The sequence below is a fragment of the Odocoileus virginianus genome, chromosome 1 (genome assembly GCF_023699985.2).
Source record: "Odocoileus virginianus isolate 20LAN1187 ecotype Illinois chromosome 1, Ovbor_1.2, whole genome shotgun sequence".
Taxonomy (NCBI): Eukaryota; Metazoa; Chordata; class Mammalia; order Artiodactyla; family Cervidae; genus Odocoileus; species Odocoileus virginianus.
In genome coordinates this window covers 9049624-9067782 of record NC_069674.1, presented here as the reverse complement: position 1 = coordinate 9067782, position 18159 = coordinate 9049624, and the positions used below count along the sequence as shown (strand labels likewise).

The window sequence follows — 18159 nt, the reverse complement described above, 5'->3', positions numbered from 1 at the left end:
ATTAACCATTTTTGAATTTACCAAAAATATTTCCCAGACCACATTTTACTATTTTATACTTAACAGAATATTGCCAAAATGCTTTGCTAAGGTTAATTTGAAGATACAGCTATGAAATTTAATGTCTCATGTTAAACCGGAGCATGATCAAAACAGGATGCCCTTATAACTTACCAACACCTCTCCCAGTGGTTTCCCCATCTATTTGCCATGAAGTGATGGGAATGAATGCCATGATCTTAATTGTGTAGATTAAGTATATCTTAATTAAGTATATCCTAGGTCATAACCACACCTTCTATCTGTTTATTCCCACTGTAAATAAAATCTGAAGTCATTAGCAAGCAAATTTTATCACTTCTTAAGACACCAACTCTTTTTTCTTTATCAGTGAGATAATTCACAATTTACATACTTGAATCTTACATTCTTAAATGTCACAGTTCATCAATCTTACTATTTTAGAACAGCTTTCATTTGTATCTCATTGCATACTTTTCATAATATGCTCACTTCATGTATGCTTTACAATTTTCAGAGGATCCTTTCAATTTTTGAGGGGTATCTTATTTTTTTGTTTTAATTTTGAAAAAAAATTCAGTCATTACTTCTTCAAATGCTTATATTCTATGCCTTTGTTTTATTCTAGAACTTCAAGGCTTATCACTGAAATTCACACTTTAACCTATTTGTCTATTTACTCCCACAATTTTTCACAGTTTAATTGATGTGTCATTGATGTATACTAGTATACCTATTTAAATTGTGCCATTTGCTCATTTTTATAAATGTATACAGCCATGAAACCATCACCACAATCAATATAATGAATATATCCATCACCTCAAGATGTTTTCTTTTTCCACTTTACAACTCCTTTCTTCTCCCTCTGGCCCCCCATCCCTACTCAGCTGTTGATCTGCTTTTATTCCTGTATATCAATTTGCATTTCCTAGAACTTTATTTGCATCATACAGTATTTACTTTTTCTCCCTGTATTCTTTCACTCAGCATAGTTATTTTGAGACTGATCATGTAACATGTGATGTTGGAGAAGACTCTTGAGAGTCCCTTGGACTGCAAGGAGATCCAGCCAGTCCATCCTAAAGGAAATCATTCCTGAGTATTCATTGGAAGGACTGATACTGAAGCTGAAACTCCAATACTTTGGCCACCTGATGTGAAGAACTGACTCTTTGGAAAAGACCCTGATGATGGGAAAGATTGAAGTCAGGAGGAGAAGGGGACAGCAGAGAATGAGATGGTTGGGTGGCATCACCAGCTCTGTGGACATGAGTTTGAGTAAGCTCCGGGAGCTGGTGATGGACAGGAAAGCCTGGCGAGCTGCAGTCCATGGGATCACAAAGAGTTGGACACAACTGAGCGACTGTACTGAACTGATGTAATGTGTACCAGTGCCCTTTCTTTTTTATTGCTGAGTAGCTTCCACGACATGGTTATACAATGTCTTCCCTGGTAGCTCACCTGCAATTCAGGAGACCCCAGTTTGATTCCTAGGTCGGGAAGTTCCTCTGGAGAAGGGATAGGCTGCCCACTCCAATATTCTCCTGCTTCCCTGGGGGCTCAGATGGTAAAGAATCTGCTTGAAATGTGGGAGACCTGGGTTCGATCCCTGGGTTGGGAAGACCCCCTGGAGGAGGGCATGGCAACCCACCCCAGTATTGTTGCCTGGAGAATCTCTTGGACAGAGGAGCCTGGTGGGCTACAGTGTCACAGAGTTGGACATGACTGAGTGAGGAAACACACAGATAATTTCAGGATATTCCTCTCATGAGGTTATTTTCCTATCAATGTCTACTTGTTTTACTTCTGAGATCACTTTCTAGTTCTTTTTAGTATCTGTCTGTAAATCTTTTATTTCTCCCTCTTGTATGTGATCATTACTGCTGATTTTTAATGGATGGCATTACTTATGTTATATTTTTGAGCACCTGAGACTTTTATTTCCCCTGTTCCTCGCTTGCTATTATATCTGGAGACATTTGCATTGATGTTTTGACTTTGTTAGCTGACTTATGGCATATTTTTCCTGTGATTTTGCTTTTTTTTTTTTTTAAGGTTCTTCTTTGCAGCCAGCTGTTTCTCTCCCACCCTCTTTCCTTTTCTTCCCTATACTTTGGTGATTTTTCTCCTTAGCTTCCCAGTCCTCAGTGCAGAAACACATTTTGCATGGAGGACCCTGTGTCCTTGCCTGCCAGTGTTACCAGGGAATCATAAGTCCAGTGAACAAGCCAATGGGTGCCTCCTCTTGCCTTCGATATGCCTGTTTTCCAAATTCCTGGAGTAGCAGTGGTCCCCTACCTTTGGGGCACTAGGGACCAGTTTCATGGAGGACAGTTTATCCACAGACAAGGGCGAGAGAGCAAGGATTTAAGAATGATTCAAGTACATCAAATTGAATGTGCATTTTATTCCTATTATTATTATATCAGTCCCACCTCAGATCATCAGGCATTAGCATCTGGAGGTTGGGACCCTCTGGATCATACAGCCTCCTGTTACCCGTATCTCTAAGTCAGTAAGCAGTTACTTCAGTCTCTTTTCACAGGCAACTTAGTCCTGGGTTAGTTTGGTTTTCAGCTCTGACCCAGGCTTCCTCTTGGTGACACACACAGAGACGTGCATCCACCAACACTCCCCCGGAACCCAGTGTCCCTCTGTCTCTGCCTGTCCCCAGCCCCGATTCCAGCAGGAATTGATTATGGTCCTACTTACCATTTTGCATTTTGGTTGCATTTCTTGTGCATGGAGAAACTTATCATCCTTTTGATCCTGGATATGTCTTTTCAATTTTCTTTTTATCTATCTTATCTAAAAATTCTGTGTGTTTAGAGCAGGAGGTCTCCCAGCCTGAACTCATAATGCTATCTGGCTTACAAGTCTCCTTTTCAATTTATTTTTTTCATCTGATACATTTTTCCCAGCCAGTTATTAAAGATAGTTCTAGCTTTAATTGAATTTTTTCTACTATTTTCTGTTAAATTAGAATTGAGGCATGCAGTCTTCTGGTGTTACAGGCACCTGCTTAGGCATCAGGTTTATGCAGGAGCCATTTATCACTGGAAAAGATACTCCACGCCCTCTCTTGAACCACACACAAAGTTTCTTGTTTCTGTTAGCTCTCAGAGGTACAAATTTACAAATTACAAAGAGGAAATGGCTATCACGGTTATAAGCTATTTCCAAGTTTAGAGTGATGTGCTGATTTCATCCACTACTCCAAGTTTTTTATTATAATTCTTTACTCAAGTAACCCCGGTGGGGGTGAACATCCAGAATGCAAATACTGAGTATCTTATAGTTCACACACACAAACATGCACACACACATATGTGGAGGGGGAAGATATGTGTATTCAAGAGAGAGAAAAAGAAGAGAGAGAGAAATGAAGGGGTGGAGGAGGATGGAGAAAGAGGAAGGAAAAGGTAGGGCAGGAACAGCATCCCAGAGTTTAGGGAATGATAGAGGTTCTATGTAAGGACACATCTTTCAAGTCACTGTAACAATTTATTAGTTACCTAATAGATAATTTGGCTCTATTATTTCTAGATAAGAGTTATCCTTAAATCATCTTAGAATCTAAGAGTTTATGACTGTTCACTATTTCTGCGTTCTTTTTCTCCTCTTTGACTTTCCACTTAGCTCCCTTGAGCCATCACTGTATCCACTGGGAAGCACTTCTGTCCTCTTTCATATATTCTCCATGGTGTTTTGGGGGAGCCCTTCTGCTCTCTTATATACCATTTCCTGAGGTTTTTGTCATGAAAGAGGTATCATTCTTAATCCTTAGATCGATAGAGGTTACACATTTCACAAGGCAAATGAACAAAGTAATCAACTTTCCCAAATTACATTGTGAGAGAGATGAAAGAGACACAGAGAACGTCCCATCGATCTTTCCACCATGCTTCTCATGAAAGCCTGACATTTGCCCGCCCCTGGAGCTTGACCACTATTCTCTTCACATTCCTTTGGCTAAGGAATAAGTTTGAACTTATATTTTTACTGCTTTTAGACTTTTGCCTCCCTTAAAGTTGACCATAAATTCATTTATTTAAGTAATGAGGTAAATGAGATTAAGTAGCTATCTGTTAATTGCTTCTTTCTTGAAAATTGTAATGCAGCAAAAAAAAAAAGGGTAAATTAACAGAATTTATTCTAAAATTCATTTTGCAAAAGTAGCTAGGGGAAATATTCTAAATTGCGTCAATCAAATGTACATATTTTTTCTTATGTTACTCACAGTAATAATTGCTTATTTATTTCAATAACCAAAATCGTCCTGTTGCCTTTAGTAATGCATATATAAAACTTCATATACAGCTGGGTATAGTATTTTTCCAAAGTTTGGAACTATCTAACAGATAAGGAAATATATTTAGTATCCCTGATGACTAGGTATACTGGTATCCCCCAAATTCATATATGAAAGTGAAAGTGTTAGTCATTCTGCTACTGCTAAGTCACTTCAGTCGTGTCCGACTCTGTGCGACCCCATCCCTGGGATTCTCCAGACAAGAACACTGGAGTTGGTTGCCATTTCCTTCTCCAATGCATAAAAGTGAAAAGTGAAAGTGAAGTCGCTCAGTCGTGTCCGACTCTTCACGACCCCATGGACTGCAGCCTACCAGGCTCCTCCGTCCATGGGATTTTCCAGGCAAGAGTACTGGAGTGGGGTGCCAGTGCCTTCTCCATGTCAGTCGTTCAGTTGTGTCCAACTCTTTGCAACCCTATGGACTGAAGCCTGCCAGGTTCCTCTGTCCATAGAATTCTCTAGGCATGAATATTGGGGTGAGTATCCATTCTCTACTCATTCAACAAAGGGCTGGTTCCAAACTGGTAAAGGAGTGTGTCAAGGCTGTATATTGTCACCCTGCTTATTTAACTTATATGCAGGGTACAGATGAACCACAAGCTGGAATCAAGATTGCCAAGAGAAATATCAATAACCTCAGATATGCAGATGACACTACTCTTATAGAAGAAAGGGAAGAAGAACTGAAGAGCCTCTTGATGAGGAGAAAGAGGAGAGTGAAAAAGCTGGTTTAAACCTCAACATTCAAAAAACTAAGATCTTGGCATTTGGTCCTATCACATCGTGGCAAATAGATGGGGAAACAATGGAAACAGTGACAGACTTTATTTTCTTGGGCTCCAAAATCACTGCAGATGGTGACTGCAGCCATGAAATCAAAAGACACTTGCTCCTTGGAAGAAAAGCTATGACAAACATAGACAGCATAGAGAACAGCATCGAAACATGTATATTATCTAGGGTGAAACAGATCACCACCTCAGGTTGGGTGCATGAGACAAGTGCTCGGGCCTGGTGCACTGGGAAGACCCAGAGGGATCGGGTGGAGAGGGAGGTGGGAGGGGGGACCGGGATGGGGAATACATGTAAATCCATGGCTAATTCATTTCAATGTATGACAAAAACCACTGCAATGATGTAAAGTAATTAGCCTCCAACTAATAAAAATAAATGGAAAAAAAAAAAAAAAGTCGAGACATTACCTTGCCAACAAAGATCTGTCTAGTCAAAGCTATGGTTTTTCCAGTAGTCATGTATGGATGTGACAGTTGGACTATAAAGAAAGCTGAGCACCGAAGAATTGATTCTTTTCAGCTGTGATATTGGAGAAGACTCTTGAGAGTCACTTAGACTGCAAGGAGATCTAACCAGTCCATCGAAAAGGAAATCAGTCCTGAATATTCATTGGAAGGACTGATGCTGAAGTTGAAATTCCACTATTGATGTGAAGTACTGATTCATTTGAAAAGACCCTGATGCTGGAAAAATTGAAGGCAGGAGGAGAAGGGGACAACAGAGGATGAGGTGGTTGGATGGCATCACCGACTCGATGGACATGAGTCTGAGCAAGCTCTGGGAGTTGGTGATGGACAGAGAAGCCTGGCATGCTGCAGTCCATGGGGTCACAAAGCATCGGCATGACTGAACAACTGAACTGAACTGAACCATTCTCTTCTCCAAGGGATCTTCCCCACCCAAAGATCACAGCCACATCTTGTTTCTGGATCTTCTATGGCTGTTTCATGCTACAGTAGCAGAGTTTAGTAGTTATAGATGCAGCATGGTCTGCAAAGCCTAAAATATTCAGTGTTTAACCCCTTAGAGAAAAAATTGCAGACCCTTGATCTAGGGTTTACTACTTTCAAGTAATACTGAATCATTTCAAATGTGAAACTCAGTATGGTACATTTTTTCCTTGCCTCATATCCTTCATGCTATTGTAATCATACATTTTACTTCTACATTTGTTATAAACCCTCTTATTCATTGTTACTATTCTTGTTCTAAGCAATTATCTTCTAAAGAAATTTTAGAAACATTAGCAAATATTTCATATTTACTGACATGTTTACCATTTTCAGCATTTGTTTCTTCATGTGATTTCAGCATGGCCAGTTTTCCCTGCAGCTGAAAAATTTCCATTTCTTATACAACATGCCTATTGATGATGAATTTTCTCAGCATTTGTCCTAAGTATCATTATTTTGCTTCTGTGTTTGAAGGATATTTTTGCTAGATGTATAATTTTACACTGACACTTTCTTTTTCTTTTCATCACTTCCTTTCTTTGTTCACTGGCTTGCACTGCCATTGTTGAGATGTTATTTCCCTCTGAACACTTTTAAGATTTTCCCTTTAGCATGTTTTTTGGAGCAATTATTTATAGTGTGTCTTGGTGTATTTTTCTTTGTATTTACTCTTCTTGGTCTTCAGTGAATTTCTCAGATATTTGGGCTTGTATTTTTCAACTATTATTTCCTCAAATGTGTTTTTTTTTTTTTCTGCCTCAGTCTCTACCCTTTCTGCTTTTCACATTCCATTTGCATGGTTGTTAAGACATTTAATGTCATCCTGCAGGTTACTGCACTGCTGTTCATCGTTAAGGCGTATTACCCACTGTGAGCTGAGGCCTGAATGGCTTATCGGTCCCTGTATTTGAGCACACTACTGTGTTCTTCTCGGTTTGGTGGTGCTGGTGGTCAAGAACCTGCCAGTGCAGGAGGCATAAGAGACCTGGGCTTGATCCCTGGGTTGGGAAGATCCCCTGGAGAAGGAAATGACAACCCACTCCAGTGTTCTTGCCTGGAGAATCCCATGGAGGTAGGAGCCTGGTGGTCTACCGTCCATGAGGGTGCAAAGAGTTAGACAGGACTGAAGAGGCTTAACACACACTATTTTCTTCTCAGTTTCTAATCTGCTGTTAAGCCCATTCAGTCGATGTTTTATTTCAGATATAATTTCTAGTCCAAAAGCTCCCATGTTGTTTTCCTTTGTTGTTTCTTTTCTCCATTAAGGTTTCATATTTGTTTCTTCAATATTTGTATCTTCTTGTTCAAATAACACAACTAATTTATAATCTCTCATGTAAAGTCATGGTCTGTTAATTTCATCATCTGTGTCTATTACCACTAACTGACTTTTCTCTGGTTACGAGTCATATTTTACTGCTTAACCACATATCTGATATTAAAAAAAAAATTTGTGCTGGACATTATGGCTTCAATGTTGTTGAGTTTCTTTCATATTTTCATGAAAGTCTCATGAAAAATAAACCTCCAGTCTTCCATAATGGAGTGTTGAATTTCATTCAACCAAGGGGTTAATTCATTTGTGGATCAGCGTGATCTTTTTTCAGACTTATTACCAACTACTTTTTCAGATGTGTTCAGAGTAAGATTAGAATTAGAATCCTTATTTTAAGATAAAATTATTCTACTCCCTTTCTGAGATCACCAATGAATGCCTAGGGTTGTTCAAGTTCTCTCAATCTTGTCCAGTCTGAAATCAAACTACTCCCAGGACTGTGCATCTTCTGGCTGTTGTTCATTTCAGGTCTCACTTCGCTTTGTCTTGTCAAGTCTTGGTCTGCAAATACACAGCTTAGCATTCATCCAAAATCTGAACTGAAGATACTCACTGGAGACCCTATGGGCATTCCCAAAGTTCTTTCTCCTCACATCTGCCCCTTCCCTGATACTCTGCCTACGAATTCTGTATTCCTCGAGAGCTTTGATTCTGCTCTGTCTTCAAGTCAGTGATGCTGCTGTGTCTGTTCAGAATTTTCTTTTATGCCGTGATCTGGAAAGTGAACCATGCAGAAAGCCAGGAAGCTGGCAGGGCTCATTTCATTTGTGTATCTTATCTCATGAATCAGAGTCCAATGTGGTGTATTGTCTAATATCTTAAAAGTATAATCCTATACATTTTGTCAGGTTTGTAATTCATTGTGGTGGGAGAGGTATTCTATCATAGTTGAGAGCAGAAATAAGCCCTGTAAATATCATTATATGAATGATATATCACTGATGATTTGCAAAATGATCTTTATTAGCATAGACTTCATAAAATAAATTATTTTACTGTCAGCTTTTAAATTCCTTATTTGAAAAGTGAGGCATATGTTCTCATATACTGTGCATTGGATAATTTGTTGAATATTTTCCTATTATTTACTACCATTAGTAATCAAACTCACTCAAAAAATTATATTGCTTCTTAGAACTAAGCATCATGCCATATTTTCTGTAATCTATTTATGTGCAATCATAGTTGTTTCACATACTGTTATAAATTAGGAGTCTTTTTGTTCTGTGTTAGTGCTGTTTCTCTCATGGATATTTTCACATTCTTACTCTTTGCCAGTCATTTATTTTGTTTTACCAAAAGAAGCTTCACTTCATTTAGTGACTCGAATTATTTTCCTAGAAATGTGTTCACCTAGAGTCATTGGTTGTATAGCTCTAAGTGTTAGTGAACATATTGACTAATTTACTATATATCTTAGGTCTCAGGAGTGGATGTAAGATTAGGCTTAATCTTGAGAGCTAGTAGTGTTCTTTCAACTCTGAACTTTCTAAAGTAAAAATATATTTTAGAGTTGTGTATAGTTGCATTTTGTTTCATTTATGATCTGCTTAAAGATAAATCCTTACATGAGGAAATACTAGATTGCTGCATATCTTTTCCTAGTGATTTTTAGTTGAAGAATTCATGGTAAATTGATCAAGCCTCAGCCAATTACAGTTTGACATGTACTAATAAGATCTAATTGAGGAATTATGAAGACATTTGCTCAGGAGAAAATGAGCACATAATTACACCATAAAGAGGTCAGAGTGTCAATGTTACCCTGCTAGAAGAATATTAGTTGAAATCCCCGTGGCATCTATAAAGGACAGTTAATAATGTATCTGTGAAATATAGTACTTCCAACGCCAATTAAGAGATGTAGAATGATCCATTGTCAATTGTAGAAGTTCAACATTAAATACCTATTTCCCTCCTCTTGTCTCTACCTTATTCAGGTGCCGGGGGATGGTCTCCATCAGACAGTGACCATTATCAGTGGCTTCAGGTTAACTTTGGCAATCGGAAGCAGATCAGTGCCATAGCAACTCAAGGAAGATACAGCAGCTCAGACTGGGTGACCCAATATCGCATGCTGTACAGTGACACTGGGAGAAACTGGAAACCCTACCATCAGGATGGGAATATCTGGGTGAGTCACTGTCAGAAAAAGACACAGAACTGAGTTTGCAGACATTTGAAAATGGTAGTGGATTCTGGTGTGTTCTTTGGCTGAGGAGTAGCTATCTGATTCCTCCCATCCCTAGTGCAGTCAGGGGAAGGGCTTGGGAGTGAAGTGGTTGGAGATTGATCTTGCTATTTTTTGTTTCTTGTGTGTGTGTGTCCTCTGGTACTTGCTGAGAGAGAAAAGAAATGTGAGCTAAGCAAGAGAAGATGGGAAAATGAATCCAAACCCAGTATGCCCTACCCTGCCCCACCACAAGCCTTTTCTTAGTGATGAAAAACCTTTATCTTGCAAAGTCAATGCAATGGGTGTCTCCTTCACCAACCTCCGGTGTATTTCACAGACAATACGACCACCCAATAAAACTATTTTGAAAGCTGAAAAAAAAAATAGGTAAATAATTCAATAATGATAGAACACTAGAATTCTTTAAGCACAATGTTTCAAGTAAGTGTATTTTAGTTTGTAGCACAGATCTGCAGTGGTACAAATTATGCAAATTCTGAACTGAGAATTAAGTAAATAGAAGAAAAAAACAAAAACTCTTACTTGCCTCTGTCTACTGAAAAAGATGCACAACTTGAGAGTGCGAGTTGTTTTGTTTGGGGCAAAATGAAGCTCCAGCCTGGGACGCAGCACCTCAGATAGCTTTGAGAGACTGCTCCAAAGAAGCAGTGGGGGAATGTCAATCTATTAGATTTTGGTGAAGGGGGAATTTAATACAATTAAGCGCTCATTTTACAAAAGGTTTTCTGCTAGTCTCCAGGAGCCAATGTCCTCATGAAGGGGTTTAGAACCACTCCTTAGCTATCAACCATATGTATGAAGAGGCAAATAAGGTAGAAAAATAGTTTTAAAGAAAAAGCAAACAGAAGACCAACCATAGCTTTGGAGTACATCAAACACCATGGTGAGCATCCCTTTCTCAATTTTAAATATTTTAAAATATTACTAGTCCTCTCTCTAAGGTGTGTGCACTTGTCTGTATTTATGTGTTAAAAACCACCAAGAAGCTGTTTATTCATACATTCTTGTTGGTTGAAGAATGTTTCTTTAGGCTGCAGTTTCTATCCAAGGCTTAGGGCAACCAGTCTCAATCTGGGCTACCCTTTTGAGTTGCCTGAGAAGAATTTAAAGTATATGAATGCCAGACCCACCCAAGCAAATTAAATTAGAATCATGTAAGTAGAATTTTATATTAATGACTCTGATATTTTTTACTTCAATTTGAGTAAAATGCTGAAATTATGAAGAAATAATTTAGAGGAGTAGGAGCAGTGATATAGGAAAGAAAATATTCATAATGGTAGTTTAAACCCCTATTACAGATCTGTAGGCATTTTATTTATTTATTTTTTATTCTGAGAAAAAAAGGTAGTTTGATCCATTTACTCTTAAAACTATATTAATTAAATTGGAAAGTTTTGTGTATTCAATCAAATATTCACAATGTACAAATTAATTATATATGTTATAAAATACTAAATTTTAAGTGATATATTTTAATTTTTTTAAAAGGCAGTCATAACCGAAATCAAGTAAAGCCATCAATAAGAAACAAAAAGGAGGAGATGGGAGGAGGAGGAGGAGGAGGAATGGGAGGAATTTGTTTTTAATTTATGTATTAGACAGAATTCTGGGGATTTTTGACCTGATCAGGGCCCACTTCCAGAAAGGTTATAGCTTAAAACTCTTAAGTAATTTTTGTGAGCAGGCAGAGTTTAGTGCTCTGAACTTGAGTAGGTGGTCATTTCCACAGCAGTTGTCCATGATCATAATTGTCATGTGAAATAAGGATATAATACTCTGATTATAAAACATACATATGCCAGAGTAGTCCTTTAGAAATAAGTTCTATTAAGCTTTGATCGCTTGGCAAGAACATTTGTATATTGGGATGTGTAAATTGTAGGAAGCAAGTAGGAAGGAAAATTTCGCTTCATGGAAAGTCTTCATCTCACAATTAAGCTAAGTTTAAGTATCAGGCATAATTTATATATATAAAAAAAGTGGTTTTCAACCCTGGATACACAATGGAATATCCTATAAAGCTTTAAAACATCGATGTTTGGGTCTCATTTCCAGAGATTTGGAATTGATAGTCTAAGATGAAACCTAGGCATTGAGATTTTAAAGCTCCCCCAGTCATTCTAATGTGTAGTTAGCACTGAGAACCCTATTGTAGATTGGTTTTCAGCGTAGGTAAGATGGGTATGAAGGTCTTTCCTATAACTCAAATGGTAAAGAATCTGCCTGTAATGCAGGAGACCCAGGTTCGATCCCTGGGTTGAGATCCTCTGGAGAGGGAATGGCAGTCCACTCCAGTATTCTTGTCTAGAGATTCCCATGGACAGAGGAGCCAGGCAGGCTACAGTCTGTGGGATCGCAAAGAGTCTGAGTGACTAACACTACTACTACCAAATGGGCATGTAGGAGGTCGATTGTGAAAAACAATGGTAAAACAGAAAATTAAAAAGGACCTTCCTTAAAGTTGAGCAGAAAGATATACTGACTGAGTGACTAAACAAACAACAGACCAACTAACTGGGCATAGACATGTAAGGCTCAGATCACAAGCTCTTCCAGTAGAGCAATCATTATTTTCTCTCTAAAATGCAGTTATTTGAAGAGCTGCAGCCAGACTCCAAACTATCTTTCAGATTTCTGTTTCTGTAAAATTTTCTTTCCAAAATTGAGAGACTGTTAAATCCTCTCCTTTCATAATGGACTAGTTAAGTTTAGTTCAGTTCAGTTGCTCGGTTGTGTCTAACTCTTTGCAACTCCATGGACTGCAGCACACCAGGCTTCCCTGTCCATCACTAACTCCCAGAGCTTGCTCAAACTCATGTCCATTTGGTAGGTGATGCCATCCAACCATCTCATCCTCTGTTGTTCCCTTCTCCTACCACCTTCGATCTTTCCCAGCATCAGGGACTTTTCAAATGAGTCAGTTCTTCACATCAGGTGGCCAAAGTATTGGAGTTTGATCTTCAACATCAGTTGTTCCAATGAATATTTAGGACTGATTTCCTTTAGGATTGACTGGTTGAATCTCCTTGCAGTCCAAGGGACTCTTAAAGAGTTTTCTCCAACACCACAATTCAAAAGTATCAATTCTTAGGCGCTCAGTTTTCTTTATAGTCCAACTCTCACATTCATACATGACTACTGGAAAAACCATAGCTTTGTCTAGACAGATCTTTTTTGGCAGGGTAATGTCTCTGCTTGTTAATATGCTGTATAGGTTGGTCTTAGCTTTTCTTCCAAGGAGCAAGCATCTTTTGATTTCATGGCAATGGTCACCAACTGCAGTGATTTTGGAGCCCAAGGAAATAAAGTCTGTCACTGTTTCCATTGTTTCCCCACCTATTTGCCAGGAAGTGATGGTGACCAGACCGCATATTAAAAAGCAGAGACATTCCTTTGCCAACAAAGGTCCATCTAGTCAAAGCTATGGTTTTTCCAGTAGTCATGCATGGATGTGATAGTTGGACTATAAAGAAAGCTGAGTCCTAAAGAACTGATGCTTTTGAACTGTGGTGTTGGAGAAGACGCTTGAGAGTCACTTGAACTGCAAGGAGATCCAACTGGTCAATCCTAAAGGACATCAGTCCTGAATATTCATTTGAAGGACTGATGTTGAAGCTGAAACTCCAATACTCTGGCCACCTGATACAAAGAACTGACTCATTTGAAAAGACCCTGATGCTGAGAAAGATTGAAGAAGGGAGGAGGAGGAGATCACAGAAGCTGACAGGGTGGATGGTAGCACTGACTCAATAGGCATGAGTTTGAGTAAACTCCAGGAGTTGGTGATGGACACGGAGGCCTGGAGTGCTGCAGTCCATGGGGTCGCAAAGAGTCGGACATGACTGAGCAACTGAACTGAACTGAATTGATGGAATTGGATACCATTATCTTAGTTTTCTGAATGTTGAGGTTTAAGCCAGCTTTTTCACTCTCCTCTTTCACTTGCATCAAGAGGCTCTTTAGTTCTTTGCCATAAGGGTGGTGTCATCTACATATCTGAGGTTATTGATATTTCTCCCAGCAATCTTGTTTCCAGCTTGTGCTTCATCCATCATGACATTTCGCATAATGTATCCTGCATATGAGTTAAATAAGCAGGGTGACAATATACAGCCTTGATGAACTCCTTTCCCAATTTGGGACCAGTCTGTTGTTTCATATCCTGTTCTATCTGCTACTTCCTACCTGCATACAGATTTCTCAAGAGACAGGTCAGGTGGTCTGGTTTTCCCATCTCTTGAAGAATTTTCCACAGTTTGTTGTGATCCACACAGTCAAAGACTTTGGCATAGTCAGTAAAGCAGAAGTAGATGTTTTTCTGGAATTCTCTTGCTTTTTCAATGATCCAACAGATGTTGGCAATCTAATCTCTGGTTCCTCTGCCTTTTCTAAATCCACCTTGAACATCTGGAAGTTCATGGTTCACGTACTCTCCACTGACTTGGAGAATTTTGTGCATTACTTTGCTAGGGGATGAGATGATTGCAACTGTGAAGTAGTTTGAGCATTCTTTGGCATTGTTTTTCTTTGGGATTGGAATGAAAACTGACCTTTTCCAGTCCTGTGGTCACTGCTGAGTTTTCCAAATTTGCTGGCATATTGAGTGCAGCACTTTCACAGCGTCATCTTTCAGGATTTGAAATAGCTCAACTGGAATTCCATCACTTCCACTAGCTTTGTTCATAGTGATGCTTATAATTCACTCAGACAGTTTACAAAGATGGCTGCCCTAAATATGTCTGCTCTAATGATGGCTGCTTATAAAGATGGGCGCTTATAAAGTTGGCTGCCCTCAAGATGATTGCTTAAAGGCAGCGACATTAGGACTTCATTTACCAGATTATTAGCAGTAAGTGTGTGCTTAGTCACTCAGTCATGTCCGACTCTCTGTGGCCCCATGTACTGTAGCCTAACAGGCTCCTCTGTTCATGGAATTTTCTCGGCAAGCATACTGGAGCAGATTGCCATTTCCTGTTCCAGGGAATCTTCCCAACCCAAGGATTGAAGCCATATCTCTTCTGTTTCCAGCATTCACAGATCTAGCACCACCTGGGAAACCCACTGAGCAGTAAGGGAGGGTCTCGTTTTGACTAAATACAGAGACCTGAGTTCAAAGAACTAAGAAGGGTGACATTTTCCAGCATGACTTGGACTTTTCTGGTTTATATAAAATGCCAGAGGTTGAGTCAGGGAGACAAGGTCATTCAGTGAAAAATATCACAAATTGTGAAGGTAAGCTATTAATACATCTACATAGAGGACTCTCAATTGTTTCTGATGGTGGTAAAGGGTGTATGTCTATAGTTTTTTTGCTTTCCTGATATTTATGTTTGTTGCTTCCTTTCAAATCATGTGCTCCTCATTAAAACTAAGAACATGATAAGCAATGAATGATTATTTCTAGATAAAACTATGGTGAGTTAATTATAAAATTTTATAAATCAAAACAAATTTGAGACACAAGCTAAATGTTGCAAAATATACTTAAATGCCAATGAACCTGCAATAGAATTTACATTACTTTAATAATCTATGATAAGGAATTCCTGGGTGGTCCAGTGGTTAGGACTTCACTTCAACTGCTGGGGGACCCAGTTCAATCCCTGATTGGGGGGCTAAAATCCCACAGGAATCAAAGCATGGCCAATAAAACACAAAAAATCTCTGAAGAAGTGTTTTATTCCTTGCTAATGTGAAAAATAGTTCATTGCTTTGGTGTTTTATAAAAGAGATAAAATTCATTGTTTCTTAAAAGTTCTTGAGTGCTTTTGAACTTGTGTCTTAACATGCATTATGTAATTAAAGTTTAGCACTTATGGATCTCAACCAAAAATATACTTGACTTAAATTTATTACCAGGTGAGCCACAAAGGTAAGCCCAAGAATACTGGATTGTGTAGCCTATCCCTTCTCCAGGGGATCTTCCCAACTCAGAAATTGAAACAGGGTCTCCTGCATTGAAGGCAGATTCTTTACTAACTGAGCTATCAGGGAAGCCTTAAATTTATTAAAAGTGGTAATTAGATATCTCTTTTAATCTAACTGTTTAACGTAATATATACTGCAATTAAAAGAGATTTCTCACATAGAGAAGATAGGATGTTTTTTTAATAGACAACACCTTATCCGATGTAAACTTTCAGAGTGAAAAGATTTCAAAGATGATGAAGTTTTAAGGTTGCTTTAACTATCCTTTCCTAAAAAGATTGGTTACCTGAGGAGAATGCAGTATAAAGTCCATTCAATCAGTTTAATACTGTTTTTAACAAATGTCAATGGTTATTCTTTCTATGATTGCAGAAACGGACAACCATGACCAATTTTATTATAATATTCTTATTAAATGCCCATATGGAGATTCTGAATTATTTTATGACCATTGGATGATAATGTTAAAATAAGTGAAGAATTGGTCATGTAAATAAGAAATTACAACAGTCTCACAAGATTTTAAAGTCATCAATCTCATACTGTGGAGTGAGAATGATTCTTGAAGAGACTTCTAAAGAGTTTATCTGAATATTTAATACTCAAATATGTGAGTTGCTATTAAATAAATGTGCTAAACTACTCAAGCTTTCCTATTCCTCTTTGATGATACTAAAGCATTATAGAATCCTTTACACTTGATCCGCAATGCCATTTCCTTCTATTTAGAATTTCCTTTCCAATATAAAAGGAAAATATGTGCAGGTTGGTAAAATTGCCAAAGAAACATTTTCCATTTACATATTCTACAAACTCTAATTTGCATACTTTCCAAGGTATTTTCAGATTTCCTCTGTACAATCTGTTAGAGGGAAAGGAAGGATTCTATATAAGCATTTCTTATCAAAAGTCCATTAAACATTACATTCAGTAAGAAATTCCAGCAGGTCTTTCTAAGAAGCTGCATTTAGTTTTGCTTAGGAAATTCTATTACCGGCTTTGAATGTAGATAGTTGGGGCCAAAATAGGAAATTGGAGTATTAATAGTGAATGCTTTCTTTACAATACTATTACTGTTTTGCAGGATAGTAACATATTATAAATTGACTTGTAGTGTAAACAGTTTTTCTTTCTCTTAAAAAAACGTTTTTTAATGGTTAGAAAATGCTTGTATATTTCTAATTATTTTTTTAAAATAGTTTTTGACCCCTTTTGTTAATAGTATCAGACTAGGATCAGTAATCACTGAATATATTAAATGGAAAGTCCCATAGAACAGAAATGTTTTATTATATTTAAATTGCATGGTTAAATACTTATCAAGGATATAGGAATATGTAAGTTTGTATTCGCTAAGCAATATTAAATAGAGTATTAATTTCCTAGATGTGTTAAAAAAAAACTCAGATCTTTGTTCTTACATACTTTCCAAATATATGTGTGTATATGTATATACACATAGACACATAAAACTTAATTGTTTCTAATAACTTTAAAACATTAAAAAAAATCTGAAAAGTAAGTAGTAGTTAGCAGATTGATTTAGTAGATTCTTTGATTTTATGAATATCAAGTCAATAGCTGAAACATGCATTCTCTACTTTTTTATAAAATCAAATAGCACATCAGTCAAGGTTTGCACAATAAAAATTTCCTAAAATATCCTTCTTGATCAGCCTATGTGCTTGGAAAGAGAATACCAAGATATGGATTCCAAAGTTCTGAATTCAAGTATATAGGTTCATTTATTTGGTTTTATAAAATTGCAGAAGTCACTTGTGCCTCAGATTTCTTTTCTGAGAAATGGGAATAATGCCTTTTGGAATATTTAAGTGAAATTATGTAAGAACTTTTGCAAACTATAAGGATTTAGAAATGGGTTATCGATTGCCAATCTTAGAAGCATTTTACAAAACTAGTGTAGTATTTGTATTCAGTGACAATAGTCTATTATAATTTCCAGATTTTTTAGACTCTCTCTCTCCTTTCCAGCTCCAGTTGACCCATTTACTCTTATTCAAGATTTACAATATCTGACAATATTTTTGATGAGAATAGTATGACAAGGTAGGAAGTGTAATGTGGACAAATCTCTGGCCTGTTTTCCAGTTCACAAGTGGAGTGGCCGTTGCTGGGGCAGGGCAGGCTTGTGAGGCATGGCTAACAGACCTCACTCCAAGCCAAGTGCCCTGGCAGTGCTTATAACAAATTATTTGTTTCCATGGCCATGGGTCCAATGAACCATGTAAGGGGATATTGTTTAAAAACAAATGGATTATTCTGTTCAGTCTTTTCAACCATTTGTTGTAGTGGTTGCACAAATTTTCCAAATCATTTAAAAATCTGTTCCAATTATAAATGTAAAACATAACTGTTTTACAATTCAATAGTATATTTAAATTCTTTCCAAAAAAATCTAGAATTTTTCCTGCATATGACACTGAGGATGACAACCATCCTCATCACTTGTTTCTATCTCATCCATCAGATAGTATTAATAATGGCCTCTTCTTCATTTAGGACACTAAAGGAATTTTTTTCACCAATGGGTAGGAATTTATCTTGTTTATTTATGTACACACATGCATTGTTGCTGCAATCAGCCACTTGGGGA

General features: G+C 37.7%; 1 protein-coding gene across 1 annotated transcript in view; it reads left to right on the top strand.

Annotated features, from left to right (window-relative positions):
• Positions 1 to 18159, top strand: part of CNTNAP2 (contactin associated protein 2) — a 2220467-nt gene that overhangs the window by 710084 nt on the left and 1492224 nt on the right. Inside the window, exon 4 of the mRNA XM_070460949.1 lies at positions 9361 to 9554. Coding sequence (XP_070317050.1) covers positions 9361 to 9554 — 194 coding nt within the window. The remainder of the gene's footprint in view (positions 1 to 9360; positions 9555 to 18159) is intronic.